General features: G+C 37.1%; 9 protein-coding genes across 11 annotated transcripts; 5 read left to right on the top strand and 4 right to left on the bottom strand.

The window, feature by feature from the left end:
* Positions 1-5: 5 nt before the first annotated feature.
* LOC134834579 (vacuolar protein sorting-associated protein 72 homolog) lies at positions 6-1629 on the bottom strand. Its single transcript, XM_063849306.1, has 2 exons — positions 1376-1629; positions 6-1315 (listed from the first exon to the last, which is right to left on the bottom strand). Exons 1-2 carry the CDS (start codon positions 1507-1509, stop codon positions 343-345), a joined length of 1107 nt encoding a protein of 368 aa, XP_063705376.1. The 5' UTR covers positions 1510-1629; the 3' UTR covers positions 6-342.
* A 164-nt stretch (positions 1630-1793) lies between these two features.
* Positions 1794-3033, top strand: LOC134833218 (3-hydroxyacyl-CoA dehydrogenase type-2). Its single transcript, XM_063847462.1, has 3 exons — positions 1794-1931; positions 2088-2252; positions 2311-3033. The coding sequence occupies exons 1-3, from the start codon at positions 1917-1919 to the stop codon at positions 2902-2904; spliced, it is 774 nt and encodes a 257-aa protein (XP_063703532.1). The 5' UTR covers positions 1794-1916; the 3' UTR covers positions 2905-3033.
* A 249-nt stretch (positions 3034-3282) lies between these two features.
* LOC134835992 (pre-mRNA-processing factor 39) lies at positions 3283-7981 on the top strand. The gene is made up of 7 exons (XM_063851082.1): positions 3283-3321; positions 3597-3697; positions 3900-4724; positions 4788-4913; positions 6053-6327; positions 6610-7698; positions 7763-7981. Exons 1-7 carry the CDS (start codon positions 3306-3308, stop codon positions 7974-7976), a joined length of 2646 nt encoding a protein of 881 aa, XP_063707152.1. The 5' UTR covers positions 3283-3305; the 3' UTR covers positions 7977-7981.
* Positions 7982-8094: 113 nt separating this feature from the next.
* LOC134835994 (translocator protein) lies at positions 8095-8960 on the bottom strand. Its single transcript, XM_063851084.1, has 3 exons — positions 8773-8960; positions 8650-8710; positions 8095-8589 (listed from the first exon to the last, which is right to left on the bottom strand). Exons 1-3 carry the CDS (start codon positions 8837-8839, stop codon positions 8211-8213), a joined length of 507 nt encoding a protein of 168 aa, XP_063707154.1. The 5' UTR covers positions 8840-8960; the 3' UTR covers positions 8095-8210.
* Positions 8961-9324: 364 nt separating this feature from the next.
* On the top strand, positions 9325-10663 carry LOC134835993 (glycerol-3-phosphate phosphatase-like). Its single transcript, XM_063851083.1, has 2 exons — positions 9325-9465; positions 9567-10663. Exon 2 carries the CDS (start codon positions 9579-9581, stop codon positions 10512-10514), a length of 936 nt encoding a protein of 311 aa, XP_063707153.1. The 5' UTR covers positions 9325-9465; positions 9567-9578; the 3' UTR covers positions 10515-10663.
* A 205-nt stretch (positions 10664-10868) lies between these two features.
* Positions 10869-12484, top strand: LOC134835817 (uncharacterized). The gene is made up of 3 exons (XM_063850791.1): positions 10869-11016; positions 11071-11339; positions 11393-12484. The coding sequence occupies exons 1-3, from the start codon at positions 11011-11013 to the stop codon at positions 12459-12461; spliced, it is 1344 nt and encodes a 447-aa protein (XP_063706861.1). The 5' UTR covers positions 10869-11010; the 3' UTR covers positions 12462-12484.
* LOC134835818 (TGF-beta-activated kinase 1 and MAP3K7-binding protein 1-like) lies at positions 12398-13994 on the bottom strand. The gene is made up of 3 exons (XM_063850792.1): positions 13716-13994; positions 13522-13656; positions 12398-13463 (listed from the first exon to the last, which is right to left on the bottom strand). The coding sequence occupies exons 1-3, from the start codon at positions 13877-13879 to the stop codon at positions 12476-12478; spliced, it is 1287 nt and encodes a 428-aa protein (XP_063706862.1). The 5' UTR covers positions 13880-13994; the 3' UTR covers positions 12398-12475.
* LOC134835816 (GPI transamidase component PIG-T) lies at positions 13967-17245 on the top strand. Of its 3 annotated transcripts, none has more exons than XM_063850790.1 (3): positions 13967-14182; positions 14245-15845; positions 17196-17245. In XM_063850790.1, exons 1-2 carry the CDS (start codon positions 14026-14028, stop codon positions 15816-15818), a joined length of 1731 nt encoding a protein of 576 aa, XP_063706860.1. In that variant the 5' UTR covers positions 13967-14025; the 3' UTR covers positions 15819-15845; positions 17196-17245. The 3 variants fall into 3 exon arrangements, with proteins under 3 accessions (XP_063706860.1, XP_063706859.1, XP_063706858.1); XM_063850789.1 differs by having other exon boundaries at positions 17156-17203; XM_063850788.1 differs by lacking the exon at positions 17196-17245 and having other exon boundaries at positions 14245-15879.
* Positions 17157-20019, bottom strand: LOC134835815 (vacuolar protein sorting-associated protein 53 homolog). The gene is made up of 2 exons (XM_063850787.1): positions 18898-20019; positions 17157-18838 (listed from the first exon to the last, which is right to left on the bottom strand). Exons 1-2 carry the CDS (start codon positions 19851-19853, stop codon positions 17257-17259), a joined length of 2538 nt encoding a protein of 845 aa, XP_063706857.1. The 5' UTR covers positions 19854-20019; the 3' UTR covers positions 17157-17256.
* Between the last annotated feature and the right edge of the window lie 1929 nt (positions 20020-21948).

The raw sequence follows: 21948 nt of genomic DNA, 5'->3' as shown, positions 1-21948 counted from the left end.
ACGTGACCAAAATAATTTTTTTTAAATATGTTTTTGAAAATTTCAGTTTGATTTTTAATCAATTCTAAGTTTCAATTTCAGTTTTATTTTTATTCAATTTAAGTTTAAATTTCAAAATAAAATGAATAAAAATTATTTCTATAAAATAAAAATAAAAATCTTTGTTTAACGTCCAAAAACTAAAAAAAATATTTATTTTGTTTATCCCTCTCCTGATTAAAATCGTGATGGGATAAAAAATGGAAATACCTATTAAATTTATTCGCCTTACACAAAAAAAAACACTTATGAGAGTTATGAGATACACTGAGAGCATTTTTTCTACAAATCCGGATGTTCGTGTCACAAGCTTGCCATTATGGAACTTTTACTGAATTTGGCTCGATATTCTTTCAGTTGTCTTCGGTATTCTAAGAATTTGGCTACTTGTTCGTTGTCCCGATTACCGTACTCTTCCAACTGTTGGTAATATGCCTCTCGGATGATTTTGAATGCGATCAAGTTATTGTACGGTATTTGCGTCACCGGATCAAAGTACTTTGCTGGCAGTTGTGTGATTGGGCAGATTTTGGACCTGATTGGTTGTCGTTTTGGCTTCGGTTTGAACACACTGTCAAACACCTTGTTGTCGATGTCGTTGAGGAACGTGATGAAGGTCCGTTCGCACTTGTTTGTCACCACAATTTTCCTTTCGTTTGCTTTGCGTTCGGATCGCCGAGCACCACTCTGACCATCAGCTGGCAACGAGTCACGCTTCTCTACAACTTCCTCCACGAGCGGCATCGTCATGCTGTGATACCGAATCATCGGTCCGGCAGCGACACTTTTCGTCGGACGCACTTTTTTCTTCTCCAGCTCCATGCGTTTGTACTTTTCCAGCGATTTGATGTTTTCCTTTTCCGTTTCTTTCGCCTCCTCGAGCAGTTCTTCCTGCGTCGGAATGTATTCCTCGACCTTTTGCACTTTAGGTTTTTTCTTTTCGGCTTCGTGACGTTCCTTCAGGCGAATTTGCGTTTCGCGCGCTTTCTGCGTCGTGCTTTGACGAAATGATTTGCGACCCGTGTCGTGTACTGTGAACCGCTGTTTGTGCGGCGACGACTTTTTTACAGGTGTTTTCGTTTTTTTCGGCGTTTTTTGTTTGGGGGTCTCCTCTTTTTTCGTCTTTTTCGACACGGGTTCCTTGTAGGCGCGCGTCACTACTTTCCGCTTTCGACGTTTGCCCTCCTCTTCCTCGTGATCCGAAATTACTTCGTCATTTTCGTCGATACTAAAGTCACTGTCTACCACATCGTCATCGTCACCGGCATCTTTTTGACTGGAAAAATAAAAGTTATTTTGAATGATTGGACACGGAAAATCTCTCAGATATGCTTACACATAGTCCCGATCGTCGTTCGTTTCAGTAAATCCGCCGTAAGTTTCCTGGTAAAACTCATCAACTTCTTCCTCGTCCAGCAGACGAGCCATTTTATTGCCGGCATTACTACGTCTTTCACGAGTAGACGCCATTATTTTTCGATGTTCTTCAAGTTGGGCGATTCAATAACACGAACAAGTATTTTTCTCCTTTAAAAAACCCGGAAAAATAGCGAAAATTGTTAATTATTTCTGGAAATTTCACTTGTAAACAAACCGGAGATTTGAGACGAATGAAAATGATTCGGTATAGTTCCACTTCCTGCCGCATTTCCGCTTTGGTGGCGCCAAACAGTAGCATAATCTTCCGGTTAATCACTTTCATTCGCCTCAATTTTCCATTTGTTTTGTTCCATTTTCACGACGTTCTCCGAAGTTTTGTTCCAATTTCAAGGGACATTCCAGAATTTGAACCATTTCAAGCAGGCCGGACTTTGATACTTGGCACTTTTCTTGAATTTTAATTGGATATTTTCTAATTTTCCATAAAAATACACAAAATGGTCTTGTTCAAGGTGAGTTTTTATCAAATCTGAAAATTATTCATCACAAATATTCGTAGTTTTTGTGAAATCGTCATTAATTAAGTGCCAACGGTACACACACATTGAGTGATAACCCGAATTAATTTATTCCCATATGTCTTTCTATGCGAATTTCTCTGATAAAAGAACGCTGTTGCACTAGTTACGGGAGGAGCATCTGGCTTGGGACGTGCTACCGTTGAACGATTTGCTCGTGCCGGCTCAAAAGTTGTTCTCGGGGATCTTTCAACCTCAAAAGGAGCCGATGTTGCCAAGGAATTGGGCGACAATGTCGTTTTTGTACCTGTTGATGTAAGATTTCTTATCTTATCACCGTCTTCTTTCGAATTAATCTTTGATCCGTTTCAAGGTCACATCCGAAAAAGACATCACCGAAGCATTGCAAGTGGCAAAAACAAAATTCGGCCGTTTGGATGTCAGTGTAAATTGCGCCGGAATTGCCGTTGCTGTCAAGACTTACAACTTCAACAAGAAACTTCCCCACAAATTGGATGATTTTGCAAAGGTCCTCACTGTAAACACTGTCGGCACTTTCAATGTCATCCGTTTGTCCGCCGGATTGATGGGCGAAAACGAGCCAAACAAGGATGGACAACGTGGTGTCATCGTAAATACTGCTTCCGTTGCTGCATACGACGGTCAAATTGGACAAGCAGCATATGCCGCATCCAAAGCTGGCGTTGTTGGCATGACGTTGCCCATTGCTCGTGACTTGAGTACTCACGGAATCCGTATTTGCACAATTGCCCCAGGATTGTTCGATACCCCGATGTTGCAAGCGTTGCCTGAAAAGGTCCGTACCTTCTTGGCAGCTACAGTGCCCTTCCCGAAACGCTTGGGAGATCCTGCCGAATACGCTCAATTGGTCGAATCGATTGTCGATAATCCCTTGTTGAATGGAGAAACTATCCGTTTGGATGGATCGTTGCGCATGATGCCTTAATTCGGCTCACCGATGTTCTCCGACGTTGCCAGGAATCGAAAAGTGCATTTTTTTAGCTATCCTTTATCACAAAAAATTTAAATTTTCTTTCAAAAAGAAGCAAAATAAAGATTTTTATTAAAATTTTTACATTTATTATTTTTACTTACCTGATACCGAAGCTGTTTCACCCAAATTCCAACAGCGAATTCATAAAAATTCCAATTTTAACTCATTTTAGACCGGAATGAAAAGCTCAGTGTGCACACAGCCCATTTCACAATTGCAAATTTGTGACAGCCCCGAGACACAGGCGGCACAAATTTCTAAATGTGCGCTGGACTTGTTCATTCCCGAGTTCATTTCCGAGTTCATTTTAAGTTCATTTCGATTCTCTAACAAACTAAACGGAAAAAAACAACATGGACCAAGAAACAGGTACATATTTTTCGATTTTTCTCGTTTACATTTGAGTTTTATCACGTAAAAATATGTTAAAACTCAGTATGGAGCTCCAGTTTTTCCGAAGAAAGTGAAAGTCAGAAATGAAATATGTTAGTTTTCGTGCAAAATGGATCCAAACATTTGGCTTTCGTGTACATTTTTTGTACGCGCGTACATTTGCACGGTTCATGGATGATTGCTTCACACAAATAAAACGAAATTATTCCAAATTGGCAAAATTTAACAAGCCGGTTTTCCATTTATTTCAGGCAGAACTACGAGATCCCGACGTGGAGCTGCAAAGTCACCAGCAAAAACGACGCCGCCCAGGGCCACGCGATCAACTAGAGGGCGAGCATCAAAAGAAGAGGTAAAGTTAATGCATTTTTCGGTAGTGAACATGTTTTAACATGATGAAAAAACTTGCTATTACGAAGAATGGACGCTCTGAGAGCGTCTATTCCTGACAAGAAATTGAAAGATGTTTCATGCAAGGGCCAACTGATTCAATTTTTTGATAAATTTTTTTTCTTTTTATCAAGAAAAGAGTTTAAAATAATTTTTTTTCGTAGCCTCCAGTCGAACAAGTTGAAGAAATTGAACAAATGGACACCGATCAAAGCGAAGATCCTACCATCGAGGCGAACAAAGTGCTCGAACAGCTGCAAAATCTTTCCGGCAACTATGATGAAGATGATTTACTAAATTCTGATGGGGATCAACCCACAGGACTCTTGAATAACACATCAAAAGCGTTGCCCGACAGCGTTGAGGAAAACAGTGGCACATTCCCCTTTGCCTCAGAAGAAATTGACACATTGCCACAGGACTCTGTGGGATCCGAACCAATTACAACTACAACAAATGACAACGATTTTGTCGCAAGTTTAGCGGTCGAGGACAACGCCAACAGTTTGCCGTCGGAGAATTTGAACGAAATTCACGACACAAGCAGCAGCGACAACGCATTGGCCGAAGACATTGCGAACGGTGGAGATAGCAATGCCACGGAAACAAAAGCCGATCCCGACGCAGAAATGGTTTCCGAAGACGAATTGCCTCCAGCACCGGAAAAAATCATCGTAAAAGACGCCGACGAAGTTTCTGACGAAGAGTTGCCAGGTCCAAAGCTGGCGGAATTGCCTGCAGACACGGAAGTTGTATCGGAAGACGAACTCAAAATGACTGACACGCCAAAAAGAAAGCACGAGGATGGCGATAATGGACACGATAGCCCAAAAGCGGTCGAGAAAAAAGCCAAATTAGACTCGACTGACGGGAAAATGAGCGAAGAAAAGAAAAAGCTACCGGATCTCGATAAATATTGGAAAGCTGTGAACGATGACTCCACAGACTTTACAGCGTGGACTTATTTGCTGCAATATGTCGATCATGAGGTTAATATTAAATTTGAAATTTAACGAGTTTTTACTAAAAATAACGTTTATTCATCCTTTTAGAACGATATTGAAGCAGCTCGCGAGGCATATGATGCTTTCCTAGCACACTACTGTTACTGTTATGGGTACTGGCGCAAATACGCAGACTACGAAAAGCGCAAGGGAAACAAGAAAAAGTGTGAAGAGGTGAGTGTTACTTTGAAATTTTACTTTTTTTCTTTCAAATTGTGAACTTTCTTCGACGCCAAAAATCGAAAAAAGTTCACTTTTTCGTAAGTATTCGTACTTAAAATATTTTTTTATAAAAAAAAATCAAAAAATGTCACACAACAATTGTATTAATTACTAGGAAGAGACCGAAAAAAAGATTTTTATCTTTGAGATTGTTAAGAAATTGTGTCAGCTCAGAGTTCACACATCCACACAGAAAATAGTTTGTAATTGCAAAATTAGCCTTTAAGATAGCTCATAAGACTGAAATTTTGAATGTATTGTAATTTTATATATATATTTATTTATCTGTGATGAAATTCTGTGATATTCAAGTATTGTAATTTTTTTCATATTTTGTTATAAAAAAAAAATATTGTCTAAGAAGAAAAGAAAAATTCTCAAAAAAGAAATCAAAAAAAATAAATTGTTTCATCATTTCCTCATTTGTCCTTCATCACCACACACAAAAATCCCTCTTCAACTTTTACCTTTTTACTTGTTTGATCCAGCAAGCTGATAAATGTACTAAAAAATGGAAAATAAAGTCAGAGTAAGGTTCGATATTATTGTAATTATATTTGTAAAATTTAAATATTAATCATAGATTTTAATGAAATATTGTAAAAAAAATAATATTTTCTTTAGGATTTTAAGACTGATTCTTATTGGTGGCCGACTTGCATCATGGAACGATTTGTCAAAACAGAATTCGACGAAAAAAGTGCAATTTAAATATTTTATTTTTCACACAACTAATAAATCAAGTATGAAAACTTACAACTTTGACAGAGGGACCCCTAGTTTATAAGTGAATTTTATTGTAAAATGAATTTATATTGAAATTTTTTAGTGAGATTCAGTGATTTTTTTGTAAAATTTTTAAATTATAAAAAGTGAAAGTGACAATTTTTTTTAGATATTTTTAAATTTTAAGCCAAGTTTGTGATGTCATTTGCAAGTTTTTGTTACTTTTCGAATATTTTTTCAAACAAAAAAAAAATAAATGATTGCACTTTTTTAGTAAATTTTTGTTGAAAGACAAACGTTGATCCCGCATGATGCAAAATATCCAAACAAATTTGATTAATTCAAAATTTTCGTCAATTTTAAAGGTTTTTGAGCGTGGATTGAAGGCAATTCCATTATCCGTGGATTTGTGGATCCATTATTTGTCGTATTGCAAGGAGACGCAAGCAGATAATGAAGAGTTTATTCGATCGCAATTTGAACGTGCTTTGTCGGCATGTGGCTTGGAGTTCCGCTCGGATAAGTTGTGGGAAGCATACATCAGATGGGAGACCGAAGCCAAGCGTTTGAAAAATGTCGTCGGGATCTATGATCGATTGTTGGCGACACCAACGCAAGGTTACACTACACATTTTGACAAGTAAGTTTATTTATTTTTTTTTTTTAAGTTTAAGCGGCTTAATTTAACATTTTGAATTTTCAATTTAGGAATCTTTCTTTTAGATTTTTTGTACTTTTTAAAAAATTCTGTTTTACATAATAATCCTACAAAAATTAACTAAACTTATTGAAATTAAGATTAAAAAAAATTATTTCGCGTAAAAAATAAGAAAATCCGACAAAAAATCAAATAATTAAATTTAGTCGCAAAATTATTCAAAAGAAAAAAAAAAGAATTCAACGTCTAACAATTTTTCTTTAGTTTCCAGGATCTTGTCAACCAGAATCAAGTCTTGAACCTTATCTCAGTTAAGGAATTCAAGAAAATCCGCGAAGATGTTCGTGCAAAAGAGGACAAAGTCGAACAAAGTGACGACGTGCCCCCCGGAGAAGATGAACCCGATGATCATTACCGTAGCGAAGAAGAACTTCAATCGATCAAAAACAAGATCATATCCATTCGCAAGAAGATTCACAAGGCCAATGTTTCCGCCGTATCTGCACGTTGGTCTTACGAAGAGGGCATCAAACGTCCGTATTTCCACGTAAAACCCCTCGAACGCATTCAACTGAAAAATTGGAAAGAATATCTTGACTTCGAGATCGAACAAGGCAACCAAACCCGTATTCTCGTGCTGTTCGAACGCTGTCTCATCGCATGCGCTTTATACGATGAATTTTGGTTGAAGCTCATTCGTTACTTGGAATCGCAAACGGACGAAAATGCCGTTGCCCGGACACGTGACGCCTACGAACGAGCATGTACTATCCATCATCCGGACAAGCCATCGTTGCATCTCATGTGGGCCGGCTTCGAGGAGGCACAAGGCAACATTAATAAAGCGGCGGAAATCTTGAGCACACTCGATAACAAAATCCCAAACATTCTCCAAGTGGCATACAAGCGAATCAATGTCGAACGACGCCGAGGTGACTTGGATAAATGTGTTCAGTTGTACGAAAACTACATCAATAATGCGAAAAACAAAAGTTTAGCGGCCAATTTGGCAATCAAGTATGCTCGTTTCCTCAACAAAATCAAGAAAGACATTGAACAAGCGATTAAAATGCTGAAAGGCGTCATGGAAAAAGATCCCTCAAACACGAGAGTAGCACTGCAGCTCATTGATTTACTCTTGCAACGCGATTCCGTCGACGAAAAGGAAGTTGTTCAAGTTATGGATGTCTTTGTGGCACGCGAAAGTATCGAACCGGAGCAACGAGTATTGTTTGCGCAACGAAAAGTCGAATTTCTTGAAGATTTCGGAAAAGATTGCAAGACATTGCAGGAAGCTCAGAAACAATTGCAAGCGGCACTTACAAAAGCGAATGAGGGAAAAAAGAAATCAGAGTAAGTTTTGCTTAAAATTATCAAAAAACACCGAATTTAATGTGTAATTTTTAATTTTTTGTAGCGAATCACGTCAAAAGTCAAAGGATTCGAATCCACCATTGCCAGCTGGATCGGGATCAACATATGCTAGCAACACCCAGGGATATAACTATGGCACGCAGCAACAAGCATATTACGGCAACGATCCAAATTATCAGTATGGCTATGCTCAGTGGAATCAACAGTACAGCCAGTCCTACTACGGCGGATATTCAGGGTACAATTACGGTTATTAAGCCTTTCCTATTCGTGTTTAATGAATTTTTAGTCAGCGCTCTTCGTTATTAAGTTAGTATCATAAGCACTTGTGTGTCGGATTCACCTCTCATTTTTTTTTTCATAAATATACAAGAATTTACCCAAGAATAACTTTATTTATTTTAAAACTTTCACAATTAAAACGTGATAAAAGGCTTTTGCTCTAAAAAAACATCACTTAAATGCCACACCCATGTTTGCTCAATGAACACTTAATTTTCCTTATCTTTGATTGCGCCACGATTATCCCACCAAATTTTGATGTTCAATACGGAAGCGAAGCACAACCATGCCAGGTATGGGGCCAATAGCCATCCAGCGGTCGAGTTCACTTTGTGGAATGAAACGGCACACGCGCCAGCAGTTCCAGTTAATAATACGATCTCCATTGCGGACAACGACAAGTTGTGATAGTGGAAAAATATCGGCGACCAAGCCCAATTCAAAGCGAGCTGCGCTCCGTACAAAGCTAAGGGCAGTTTTGCTGATTCACCTGAAAAACCTCCGCCATCACGCCAAACGAGATACGAGGCATATCCCATGCCAGAATAGAGAGCCGTCCAAACAGGAGGAAACACGTAGTTTGGTGGCCTAGAAAAAAAATTAAAAATTAAATTCAGTAAAAAAAAATTGTTTATCGACAAAAATTACCTCCATGAAGGACGCTTCAAAGATTCGTACCACCCTTTGATGTTTCTCTGTGTAATTCGACCTAAACTTGTGAAATTTCTAGATGCTTTCCAGATCAAAAAAAATTTAATTTTATGAATTTACCTCCGAGAATTCCGCCAATATGAGGAAATGCAACGAAACCGAAGGCTTTCAATGCGTTAGAGTCCATTTTTAGCAACTCTTTTTCAATCAAACACAATTAAAAGAAGAAATTTCTTGATCTGCGACACAAAAAGACAATCTAGCTTTTGTTTGCTTATCAATTACTGTCTACCAGCTTTGCTGATGATGTAAGTTGTACACTAAATTTTATCGTTACTTGTCGTTACGTTCGAGTGAATGTAAATGTTCGTCATTGTATTAGTTGAGATAGCTGATAAAGCAATTAAAATGAAGAGGAAACATAATTTCATTTGGTCACGAAAGCTTTGTTATATCGAATAATCGATAAATTCGCAAGAAAAGCGAGATTTAAGAGGAAAATGGGAACGTCAGGTATATTTTTTAAAGAAAATCTTTGATTAATGAATTAAAACTCGTATAAAAGTTTAAGATTTTTAATTTAAGGAGAAGTACTTTTTCTAACGGTTGATATTTTGTCTCGTTTTATCGTTCGCACTTTAATGTTTTATACATCATCCTTTGTCTTGCATCCCCTGTCTCAGTTTAGTATTGACTGTCGATCAGTGAATATCAAAGCAATTTGTGTGACAATTAACATTCAAAATTTTTGACCAATTTTTAACTCATTATTTGACAATTTTAACTATTTCGTGTTAATTTTTCTGTTAAAAAGTGAGTTAAATATTATTTTTCTTCCATTTATCGAGATAAAATCTAAAATTTATAAAAAAAAATCCACCACGTGTATTAATTTTGCATATCTCATTTTCCAGAATCATCTCAAAATGCCTTCAATGAAGTACGACGATGGTCCTTTTTGTTTAAATAAGGCCAAAAAGTCCGAAATAAAACATTGGATGAATTCCTTCGACACGGTCATCAGTGATTGCGATGGCGTCTTATGGTTGGGTAATCGTGTGCTGCCCGGCAGTCCCGACGTCATCAACTATTTTCAGTCCATCGGCAAGCAAATCTACTTTATCACCAACAATTCCGAAAAAATCCGCTCCGAGTTTGTTCAAAAAGCACAACGACTCGGTTACAAAGTGGATGCTTCGAACATTCTTTCGTCAGCGTATCTGGCAGCTGCTTCGCTAAAAGAGCGCAACTTTACAAAGAAAGCGTATGTTATCGGAACAAGTGGTCTAACACGTGAACTCAAGATGGCAGGAATTCACAGTGTTGGACACGGACCGGATGTACTGCAAAGCACCATTGACGATATGTTACACAACCATTTTGTGCCGCATAACGATATTGGAGCAGTTGTCGTGGGATATGACGAACACTTTTCCATTCCGAAATTAACGAAAGCCTGCACCTACTTGGACGACAACGATGTGGAATTTATTGCGACAAATGCTGATGAACGAGAACCAGGAAAATTTATTGTTCCAGGACCGGGACCCATAATTGCGAGTATCGAAAACTGCTCGGGACGACAAGCAACGATTGTGGGTAAGCCCAGCAACTACGTTTGTGACTATATTTTGCGTCACACGAATGTAACGCCCGAAAGAACTTTGATGATTGGTGATCGGTGCAACACGGACATCTTATTCGGCAAAAATTGCAATTTCCAAACGCTCATGGTGGAGAGCGGTATTCACAATAGGAACGATTTGGAGGAATTTATGCAATCCGATGACGAGGAAATTCATCGTTTGGTGCCTGATTACTATTGTAAGAGTTTGGGATCTCTTTTACCATTGATAAAGTGATATGTTGAACGTTTGTAAATAATTTTCATGAGTTCGCCAAACAAAAAAAAGTAAAAAATAATAAAAAAAAAAAAAAAAAAAAATTAAAATAACGAAAAAAAAATGTGCGCACTCATAAAAATGTACTTTTTACCATTAAAAAAATAAACTTTTTGTACATAGAAACGACGTCACTAATTCAATTCTTCCTCATTCCCGTCATTCTCACTCAATTCTCACAAATATCACAAATTCGCATACAATTAGAAATTACGAGTCACAACAAACTTGAGGTAAACAGTACTGATCATTCCCTCTTATTTAGTGTTCTTTCTCTCCGCTCGGTAATCTCTGTTTTTAATCTTCAGTTTTTGTTTGATTTTCAAATAAATACTTACACACCAATGTTCGATTCACAAAATTTGTCATTATCACCAAATAATCGACACAAAATAGTGTAGTAATCAGTTGTGCTTCAGTTCGTGCACTAATTTGACTGCATTTTAAAAACTTAACAATGAGTGTGAGTATTTTTTTTTCCTTTAATTTTCAATTTTTGATCCCAATTTCTTTTTAGTTGCATTTAAAACTCGCATTTTTCGTGCTAATTGGATCCTTAACGCTGGGCGAAACAATGTTCGAATACATGCCACACATGGTAGGAGATGGTCCGAGCAGCAAAAGAAAAGATGATCAACGAAATATAATGGACGAGACTTGTAAGGGACTTAATATCACTGGAATTTACCTTAATGATGATCCGCAATTGTTGCTAAATGTGCAAGGGCAGATTACGATTCTCTTTAAAATTGCTCCAAATTACTTGTATTTCGATCAAATAGCGATGTAAGTTTTTTCTATGATATTTTGATCCATAAATTTATTAAATTCATTCATAGGATTCGTCAATTGCGTAACCGCTTCGATGAGAACGGCTTTAATGCGTTGCAGTTCATTCTCGTTATCTCACATTTGGGTGAAGCGCGATTGCAAAAGAAATTTGAAGCGGAAATAAAGTTACTAATGATGGATGATACGATGAGCGTTATAAAGGAAACACCGGAAACACGACCGATTTTCGGGATGGCAGACAACCAGGCGTACGTTCTGGACAATTGTGGACGACTCACGTACATTATCGTGCCACCCTGGAGTCACATTCAATTTCCCTACATTAAAGCAGCAATTTTGGCAACACTTTATGACATGCCATGCGGATATTGCAACATCGAGTTCATCATGCAACCGTTCCCCGATTACGATTACGAAATTCAAACTGCCACAGAAGAGAACGGGCTTTTTGATGCTTTGAATGAAACAGAAGTCACGACAGAAATGGAAAATGACGTTTCCACAACGGAAAATGACGTTTCCACGACGGAAATTGAGTCACCCACAACAACTTTATCTCCGGATATTATTGAAAACGAGCTGAATTACGACTGGAAAGTAGCAGAATCGGAAAATATCATTCCCAGAGTTGCGGATTCATCGACGGAATTCGCTTTTAACGAGTCGATGATCGAAGAAGATGATAGTAATTTCAGTATTCCATTGAGAATTATCTTACCTGTTGAGCATTTGCATTACAACAAAGCCGAGGACACATATTCCAAGTACAATTACGTGGTTCTTAACACGGATGATCAATCGGAACACAAACATTTGGACCATGATGAGCCAATCGAGATGGAAAATGTCCTGAAAGACAAACAATCCAACGCTAAGGAATTGCTTAATGAACTCGATGAGCAAGCTAAGGAGCTGTACATCAGTCAAACTGGTCAAATTTATCAACTGTTAAAGGAATATTACGTCAAAGGACAAAAGGAATCTTTAAAAGAAGTAGCATTACTGGATACTTCTATCACCTGGGAAGAACCAAAAATCACAAATACTCCTGCTGTGAAGGACCTGCGACGGCATTACGAGTTACTCGTAATGTGGCTAACGTGGCAGTTTGAATAAATCATTTTTTTTTATTAGTCAAATTCAATTCCCTTTGGCAAAGTTCCCTTTCGTTTGGCTTCCGCTACTCTTTGATAGTAGTCCGTGAAATCCACATACGGAGAAATTTTTTCCTCAAATTTCGTGCGGTATTCCGAGTTGATGGTCGAATTCATGGCGTCACTCATCACGGAACTGATTGTCGATGATCCCTTTTGTGTGGCTTGATTTTTGGCATTTGGTATTGGGTAGTTAAAGTTGCGAATGAGGAACGTCATATCTTCTCTCGAACTAAGCGCTTTGCTCTTTTCCTCCATAAATTTCTCGTAATGGTTCAAATTTACCTTATTTACGACAGATTGTGCGATTCCCATTAAACTTGTCTGGTTGCGAAAATGTTCCACGGTGATTTGGACGCATTTTTGATTAACCAAACTGGCTTCCAATTCATAAATGTCGGCGAGTGTGCGGCAAAGTCCCTTCGACATGAGAATCAAAAAACGGGTGCTGTCATTAATCTCGATGGGACCAACGATTTCTGGCACCGTGATAATAGGTTCCATCACGGCACCCGATAAAAATGTGGAATCTTTGTAACCGCCCTTGCCCATGTAGTTTCCAATGCATCGCGTGGCGTAAACGACGTTGTTTTTCTTGAGAGCTGCCACATCTAAACCAAGTGCCCGGAATCGTGCTTCCTCATCCGGGTTTGTCAAATCATGATCGACACTAAGTTGCTTCACTCGTAAAACATTATTTTCGTCATTTTTGCACAACAGAGCGCGGGAATTTCCCAAATTTGCGATATAAAGCTTGTGGTTGTAAATTAAGGCAAGCACGACACTGGCACCTACGGTAAGTTCTTCATTTATGTTGTTCAGCTCATCGAGTACGGGTTTGTAGTGTTGCGCAATTTCGTATTCGCTAAGGCCTCTTGGAAGACTATCGAGTAACGTCACTCTTTTGAAGAGAAGATTATTTATTTGATCATTGTAGCTTTTTTCAACATTCACAAATGCTTCTCTGAAATGAACATTTTTCAGCAAATTCTAATTTTCATTAAAAATGTCACAAAACTCACTTTATTAAATTTATAATTTCATCTTCGGTGAATCCAGATTGCATTTGTCCACAGAAAATGTGATAAGGGATTGTTTGCAGGGACAATTCGGCGACTTGTGAGCCATTGTGTCCCGTAAAAATGCCATATAGGTATCTAGAAATTGAAAAATTAATGTAAAAAACTTATTTCTCATTGAAAGCGAGATCACTTACATATTATTTTCAAACTTGCAATAGACTTTGTAGTCTAATTTTTTCTTGTGTGACTCTATTCGACTGCCATCTGATCGATATTGCGTTGCTCCAGCCTCTCCCAAGCCTGTCTCCGAGCAATGTGGCAAATCTTCGGTCCAACTAGCGGATTCGTGACTATTCATCGTTGATTCCTGACGATTGTTTTGATTTCTGAATCAAAATAAATTTCATTTTCCGTGGAATTTGATTGGAATTGCACTGGAAATTGTTTACAACCGGGCATTTTGACAGTTCTAAAACCAACACTGGGCGAGTCTCCTCCAAAAAAATGTTATTTCTACTAATTTTCTGTGCTTTTATTAAACTATCCGTACAAAATGTCGACATTTACGACGAAGAGCTGTACATCAAGCCCCTGAAACAGGGTTTTGTCAACACATACTTTCAATTTACGACTCGATGGAATTTAGATTCGCCGGACGATTGTAAGGAAAATTTAATTTTACTCTATTTTTGTTGTGATTTAACATTTTTTTTTTGATTTTAGTACTTCACACACATCTTACTGCCCGTCCGATAGCAGAGATTTTTCGTCATTATCCGATCAACGAGCTGCATGTGTCTCTCACTTCGGGTTTGTGGAAGGCTGAGAAGTGGGGATATCCAGTAATCGATGCTCCTGCCGGTGCTGAAATTTGGGCTTGGTTCAGGAATGAAAGTTCTTCCGATGATTTAATTGACGATCAATGGAAAAGTTTGTGTGGCACATTATCTGGACTGCTGTGCGCCTCTTTGAGTTTCGTGGACGACACAAATACGCTTCGTCCCGAAATCTCACTTAAACCACAATTTTACGATCCAAAGCATCAATCGACGGCGAGAATTCGTTACGCGACACTTCCCCGTGAAATTGTTTGCACCGAAAATTTGACACCGTGGAAGAAATTTCTACCTTGCAGTTACAAGGAAGGCTTGGCATCTCTCTTAACACCCGAGAAACTCTACAGCACGAACTACCACTCGCTCGGTATTCATGTCCGGAAAATCTGTGACGACAAAAAATGTGAATCGTATACTTTTGAGATCCGTCAAACGGTCAATCTCGTGCATGATTTGATGATTTTTGGGGGACGCGATTGGTCCATCAGGAAGTTTTTTGGTCAAGGCATCAATGGAATGTGTCCTTTAGCGGAATCATCTAAAGTTTATGTTGACACCACGGAGGTGAATTATGAGTTGACGCCCGTGCCACATGCAACTGAAACCTCTACCCGCGGCGGTGCTACGTCAAAATATGCCGTTTACGACGTAAAACGGTTCCGAAATCAGTTAATGAACATCGCTGTAGTTGATAAATCAGACGCTGATAAAGTTGAGTTAATTCTGCCACCACCAATCTTCGCAAAACGCTCCATTTTGGGAGTCGGACAAGAACGCGGAAAAATTGTCACCAAGCTGACAAACAAACATTGGGGACCCCTGAATGTCGTCTTGCTGGAAAATGTTCCGTGGTTCGTGCCTATCTACCTTCACACGTTAAAGCTCAAAATGGAAAACAAAGACACGGAAATTAAGCCCACTTACGTGAAATACATTCCAGGCGAGCAACGAGCTCGTGCATATCACTTGGAAGTAGCATTCACGATTCCAAGTCGTTCCACAGTGGAAATCAGCATCGACTTTGACTACATTTTCCTCAAGTGGCAGGAATATCCGCCAGATGCGAATCACGGACATTATATCGGGGCAGCAGTTGTTAGTGTGATGCTTCCTATCGCCCGTAATTACACGGGAATTCCAATCGAAGGCAGTTTGTTCGCGGATTCTTTCAATGCTACACGCGGCGAAGGATATTTCATCCAGTTACGAACTGAAATTTTGCTCATTACGCTTCCAACACCCGATTTTAGTATGCCCTATAACGTAATTTGTCTGGCATGTACCGTTGTGGCTTTGGCATTTGGACCAATTCATAATATGTCGACGAAAAAGATCGTTCTAAAGAATAAAGCTGCCACTAAGGGACTTTTGAGTAAATTGAAAGAGAAGTTTTTCAAGAAGAAAGAGGAGGAAAAGCCATCAGAAACATCGAGTAGCATAGAGAAACCAAAGGCTGATTAACTTTTACGGATTAATTTATTGAAAAATGTACATGCGAGAAAAATTAACATTATCAGAGATAAAAGCAGAAGTAATTTTTAAAAAATTACGAGTCCAAATGAAAATAAAAAATATGCCCCATTCAAAAATCCGAAAATCCAAAGGCAAAATAAAAAAAAAAAAAATTAACTTTTTTCCACAGATTAATTTTTTCATTTTTTGAAAAATATTCTGAAATCTATTTTAAAAAAGCAAATTTTAAAAAAAAATATTTGTTTGGTATGAATTTGGTATTTCAAAACTTTTTTTTTTTATTTTGTTTTACATGTTGTGCGAACAAAAAAATGTAAAATTTCTTTTTTAAATAAAAAGTTGAGACTTAAAACAAAAAAAAAATTTCGAGTCAAAGATTGACAAAAAAGAAAACTCATATTATATAATTTAAGGCCGTTCCAAATTAAGTTACTCAAATTTTAAAAAAATTAAAAATCTGAAAACAAAATGAGGAAAAAATTGAAATAGTGTTCAAAATGTAAAATTAAAAAAAAAATCAATTAAAACAAAAACTTTTTGTAAAGAAAAAGTACTTTTTTAATTATTTTAAACCAACTGAGAATTTTTCTATTTTTGATTTTGTATTTCGCGTTTTATGTTTTTTTGTTTTGTTTTTTGCGAGTTGAAAAAATTGATTTTTATGCAATATCAGAGCAATATCATAAACAACAAAAAAATTCTCAATTTATCTAAAAACGCTCATTTTTACGCATATTTTAACATTTTTTTTAAATAATCAAAAAATTTTCTTTATACATAATTGATAGCTAAAAATAAAAATTTTAAAAAATGATATCAAACTTTTTTTATGATTTTTTTAAAAAAAGTTCAAACAATTTGAACAATTTCAAACAAATTTAAACGCTCAAGATATCAAACAATTTTTTGCAAGAATTGAAAATTGATTGTAATTTTAAAAGACAAAAAAATTTAAAAAAATTATTTTAAGAAATTAAATATCACATATGTGACAATATGTGTTTTATTCACATATGTATTATTTTCTAAACTTCAAAATTATATTCGACTTCAAAATATATTGATTTCACAAATTTTTATTTAACTTTTGCTTGAAGTTCAATTTTTTTTCTAATATGATCAAAAATTACCGTTTTCGACACACAGTGCCTTACCTACAAAAACTTTTAATATTTTTAAAAATCAAAAATTTATTTTTTAAAATTTTGTTTAAGATTTTATATTAACGAAATAAAAACTATTGAAATAGTCAAATTTTATTTTTTCCATATTTTGTTTCAATTTAAAGCGGCCATAATTCAATTAAAATTTCAATTAAAAATTAGTATTAATATTAATTTTATTAAATAAATTTATTTTGCACAGTGTTACAGATTAAATGTCGAACAAAAATTACGAATTCTTAGACAAATACAAATTAAAATCCTTATTCTTGGAATGTTTTTCGTGTTTTTCGCAGTAAATTCTCAAACTTTTTCAACGATTTTCCTTTTTCGCTATCTCCACCAGTTGCGTTACTCGCTTCCTCGACATCGCCCGTTAAATTTTCTTTCGGTGCCAATTTCTTGTATAAATCGATCAATGGTACTTGATCTTGCTTCTTTAACAATTTCATGTCCAACACTTTGTAAAAATCTCCTAATCCACTTTCAGGCAGCAATTTTAAATATTGTTCGATAAACTGTTGCGCCGGATTGACGGGTGCCATGACAATTTTAATTATCATCTCTGCCTTGGACATTCCTTTCACGACAACTTTCGTGTAGCTCGTGGGTGCTTTTCGTACAACTTGCGATCCAATCGACGGCAAATCGAGTAAAGTAGTTTTTAAGCTGTGTGTATCGAGCAGCAATTGTTCGCATCCCATAATATTACTTGTGGTGTCGTTCGTTGGACGACACTTGTATAACGTATTGATGTACTTGGGGATGAAAGAGTTGACAAATTTGTGGCAAAATTGGGTGTAATACTTGCGCGACGTGGCCAAATTGTCACGAATAATGGGAATGGATTGTTTAAAGTGCGTGATAATTGAATTGACAAAGGGACTTTGGTCGCCCACTTGACTGATGTTTTGCCATTGCACCTTCGACATGGCAATCATTGCGGGTTCGCAGCCACTTTCGACATCTTGCACCAAGAGATGAATCGAATTCGAGATGACACGATGGAAAATGTCCTTTTCCTCGGATAAATCGATGCGATCTTTGTACGTAGCTTCGACTTTTTCCTTTAATTTGTCTTCCAGCTGTTGTACAGTTTCGAGACAATACTCAGCCGTAGTCATGATGCAGCAAATTCGGACAACTTCGTCTTTCGTGTATCGTGGAACGTCACCTTCCTTCAAGAAATTGTGAATAACTTGACCAGCAGCTGTCTGTAAATTTTGCAAATCTTTCGTGAGAAAACTCAAATTCGTTCCGATACTGGGTTGGGTCGACGTCACTTTGGGCACTTTGGATTCGAGCACTTTTGCAGCATATTCTCGCAAATATTTTTTGAATACCGTCGAAAGATCAAACATCGTCTTTCCGTTGCACAATTGAGTGCATTGTACCATGCACTTTTTGTAAAAAACAAATAAATCCGCGCAACTGGGAAAAACTCCCGCATTTATGTCGTTGATGTCCTTTTGTTGTTCACGCACGAATTTCTCAACGAGATCCGCCAAGTTGCGATCGATACTCTCCGTGTACAAATCCAGGTAAGCTTTGAAACAGACACCAATCAAGTCGATAAAAGGTGATTTTGTTTGTTCCAACTCCATTTGAATTTGTTCTTGACTGCTCGGACTTTGATCTTCTAACAACTTTTTATCGTTCCCAGGACTTCTTGGTGTCACCGGTTTCGCATGTGAAGGCGATGTCGAAGTGTTTTCGTCAAAAGTTGCTCCCGAAAATCGTTTCACAAGAAGAAGCTCAAATGCAGAAGTCTTCTGGATAGCAAAAAGCAGCAATTTTACGTCAATTTCTGTGCGACGTTTAGCCATAATATTAGTGAGCTCCTCTCTGAAAGGTTTAAAAATTGTTAGAAATTGGGTTAAAATTTCAAAAAAATCAATTCTTACTTTGTAATATTGCAAAAATGAACAGCAATCCGTTCCGACACCTCCCAATCCAGCGGAAAAATCTTCCCATATTTGTCTTCAAAGTCCAACAAATGTCGTTTTATCCATGCATATCGCTTATCAATCTTATCTAACCACGCGATATCTTGATTTTCATGAAAAAGTTGGATATATTCTTGCATCTGGAGATTCACGTACCACTTTAGCAGCTCCCGCTTCACTTTCGGATCTAACACGGAGACCACTTTGCACGCATCTGTCAATTGTTTCATCGACATCTTTTGTCCCGAGTTGGGATTTGCACTTGTACTGAAGCAATTTTTGAAATCTTCCGTAATTTGTGTCGAGAGATCCGCATGAATGTTGGTAACGCGTTGCGATAGACTTTGAATCTGCGGAATTTCCGTATATTGTTTGAAATATTGATTCACTTCTGTGATAGCCTGCAATGGATTCAGTATTTCGCCGTATTGACGTTTCTCGGCAAGCGTCACGAGACTTTCGACACCCCCAAATAGCATGTGGAGATGATTTAGGATCGTAATTGCCGACGTGAGATTCTTCTTAGCGCAATCCAGTTGCTTGATGTCGCACGTAATCTCCTTTACCATTGATTCTGTTTTCTCCGCACGCTCTTTAATGTCGGTTATTTGCGAAAAAAGCTGCACAATTGTTGCTTGCGCCTCCTCGAGAGCCTTCTTGCCTTGTTCGCCCGTTTGACTCTGACTCCGAACTACGCCCCGTATGTTATCGTCCAGCTCGCTAATTTGCAGCTCCATCCGATTTATGATATCGTCGATGTTTGACAAGCTCTGCTCGTTCGGAAATAGCTGATTAATGTAATCCGTGGGGTCAAAATCAGCTGAATTTAGGGGATCTTGGTTCTGGAGCACTTGCTCGATGCATTGTTGCACATTGTTTGAAAGAATGATCTTTTGAACGCCCGACTCACTCATTTTGGGAGTCGATGAAAATTTACGTGGCCAGATGTTTCACTGAGTTTCCGAAATGTTTCAACAAATGGCGACTGTTCTTGATGAAAAAGGAAATCTCGAAGGTGCAATCTCTATTTTGCAAGTATTTTTAGTACTTTTACAGAGAAAAACATCACAAAATTACAAATTTTTTAAATTTTTTTTAGCAGTTTTTGATAAATTATGTAAATAAATGGAAGTCAGCTGAGAATGAGTGGAAAATGGAAGCACCGAATGGAATCTGAAATACCGTTACTCCCTTGCTGAATTCACCACTTCGTCAATTTCTTGCATCAGATCTCTCTTTTTTTGTCCTTCTTCTGCTATTTCCTCATAAATTAACTCGTCATTTGCAACAGGAGCACTTTCCATGCCCGGAGCATATCTTTCCCATATCGGAGCTTCGTAGTTTAAGGAAGGCAGGGGTCTTCTGTTCATCTCGAAAGTTGCTCTTCGATCGCCGCGTGGATTGTCAATGAGACTTAAAGCACGGTAAAATGGCAAATGGAGTTGTTTATGCATCAAATATGACTCATAACAATAATTTACAGTCTGGATCAGCAAAATTGTGATCGAAGTGAGGAAATAGATGACAAGAAATATAAAAATGTAAGGCGGAATCAGTAACAAAAAAGATTGCGATGGCTTTACAACAGCTACTGGAGCGATTGTTGGTACTTGTTCGTAACTACAAGGTAATCCGTTGATGTTAAGTACATTTGTGACGGGAAAATATATCAATTGTTGAACGAATGACGCTTCCAAGTGATGTAACCAGTCACAATTGAAAGGATTTCCATCAACGACAATGACATATTGCGAGATTGTATCATCAAAATCAATCATTTGTAGAGAATTGTTGGAAATATCTAGCTTTTTTAAACTTTTTGAAGCATCAAACAGCCGAGCGTCTAAGTGAAGAAACAAATTTTCACCCAAGTAGAGCTCTTCTAGCAAGAAAAATTGATTAATTTCCGATGGAACCAATCTTTCGATACTATTTCTCGTCAAATTCAGAATTTTCAGGTTTGAAAATCTGCACGAAAAGTCCATATTTGTCAATAAATTGCACGATAAATCCAGAAATTTTAATTTTTCACAAGAATTTAGTGAAAATTCTTTAATACTGATGTCTGAAAGTGTTAAATTAATCATAAATTGGGTGTCATGAATTTGAATTTCAGTCACTTTTTCCTCTTGATTGTCAATTATTTGCGAATTACGTATTTCCATGCTTGTTAATTCTTTTGGGAGCTCGTGAAGAACTTCAATTCTTACTGCATTCACATTCAATACGATTTTCTTTAATTTTTTGAAGTTTTTCATCGAATACATAATTTTCAAAGTTTTTTCAAACAAAGCAATTTCTTTGACGTTTTCATGACCATGACGAATGAAACTCGCATCGATCAAGAAATTATTTTTCATTTCCAGAATTTGCAATTTTTTCAATGGCTCTAATATATTCTCCTTTACAGATGTAATATTATTGTCTACGATGCATAAAACTTCCAAAGATTCCAAAGTTTTGAAAGTTGGTGCGACAATTTCCTTCATTTCGAATGCCGTCAAGGTTAAATTCACCACAAAAACTGGATCGGGATCCTTTAAGAATTTTTTCAACAGAAATCCAGAGTTTTTTGGTGTTTGGCATCCGTTCCAGATGATTCTTGTTACTCCAACAAAACGCCTGAAGAGGATTTTCGGGTCTTTGTGGCAATCAATTGTGACACCAGTTGGATCGCTTAGGTGACTTTCATGGAAAAATGTAGCATTTATGAAACAATTTTCCGGATTTTTATGACAAATGGAAGAATGCACAGCCTTAGAAAGGTAAATTATTACTACAAAATTAATTAAAAAATAAGTTTTGACCATTTTCTTATGTTTTTCGTTCGAATCCAGACTTAATACTGAGAAAGAAAAAAGTCAAATAGGGCGATGTTTATTGAAGATTTTGTTTATTTTAATGTAAACAATCAATTCTGTAGAAATTTTGAATGAAAAATCATTTGAGAGAGAACAAACTTGAGTGTAATGACTCATTTTCAATTTTTCTTAAATTGAAATGGAGTAA

Source organism: Culicoides brevitarsis, chromosome 3, assembly GCF_036172545.1.
Source record: "Culicoides brevitarsis isolate CSIRO-B50_1 chromosome 3, AGI_CSIRO_Cbre_v1, whole genome shotgun sequence".
Lineage (NCBI taxonomy): Eukaryota > Metazoa > Arthropoda > Insecta > Diptera > Ceratopogonidae > Culicoides > Culicoides brevitarsis.
Note: the sequence above shows the minus strand (reverse complement) of the source record. Positions and strands in the feature narration are given on the sequence as shown.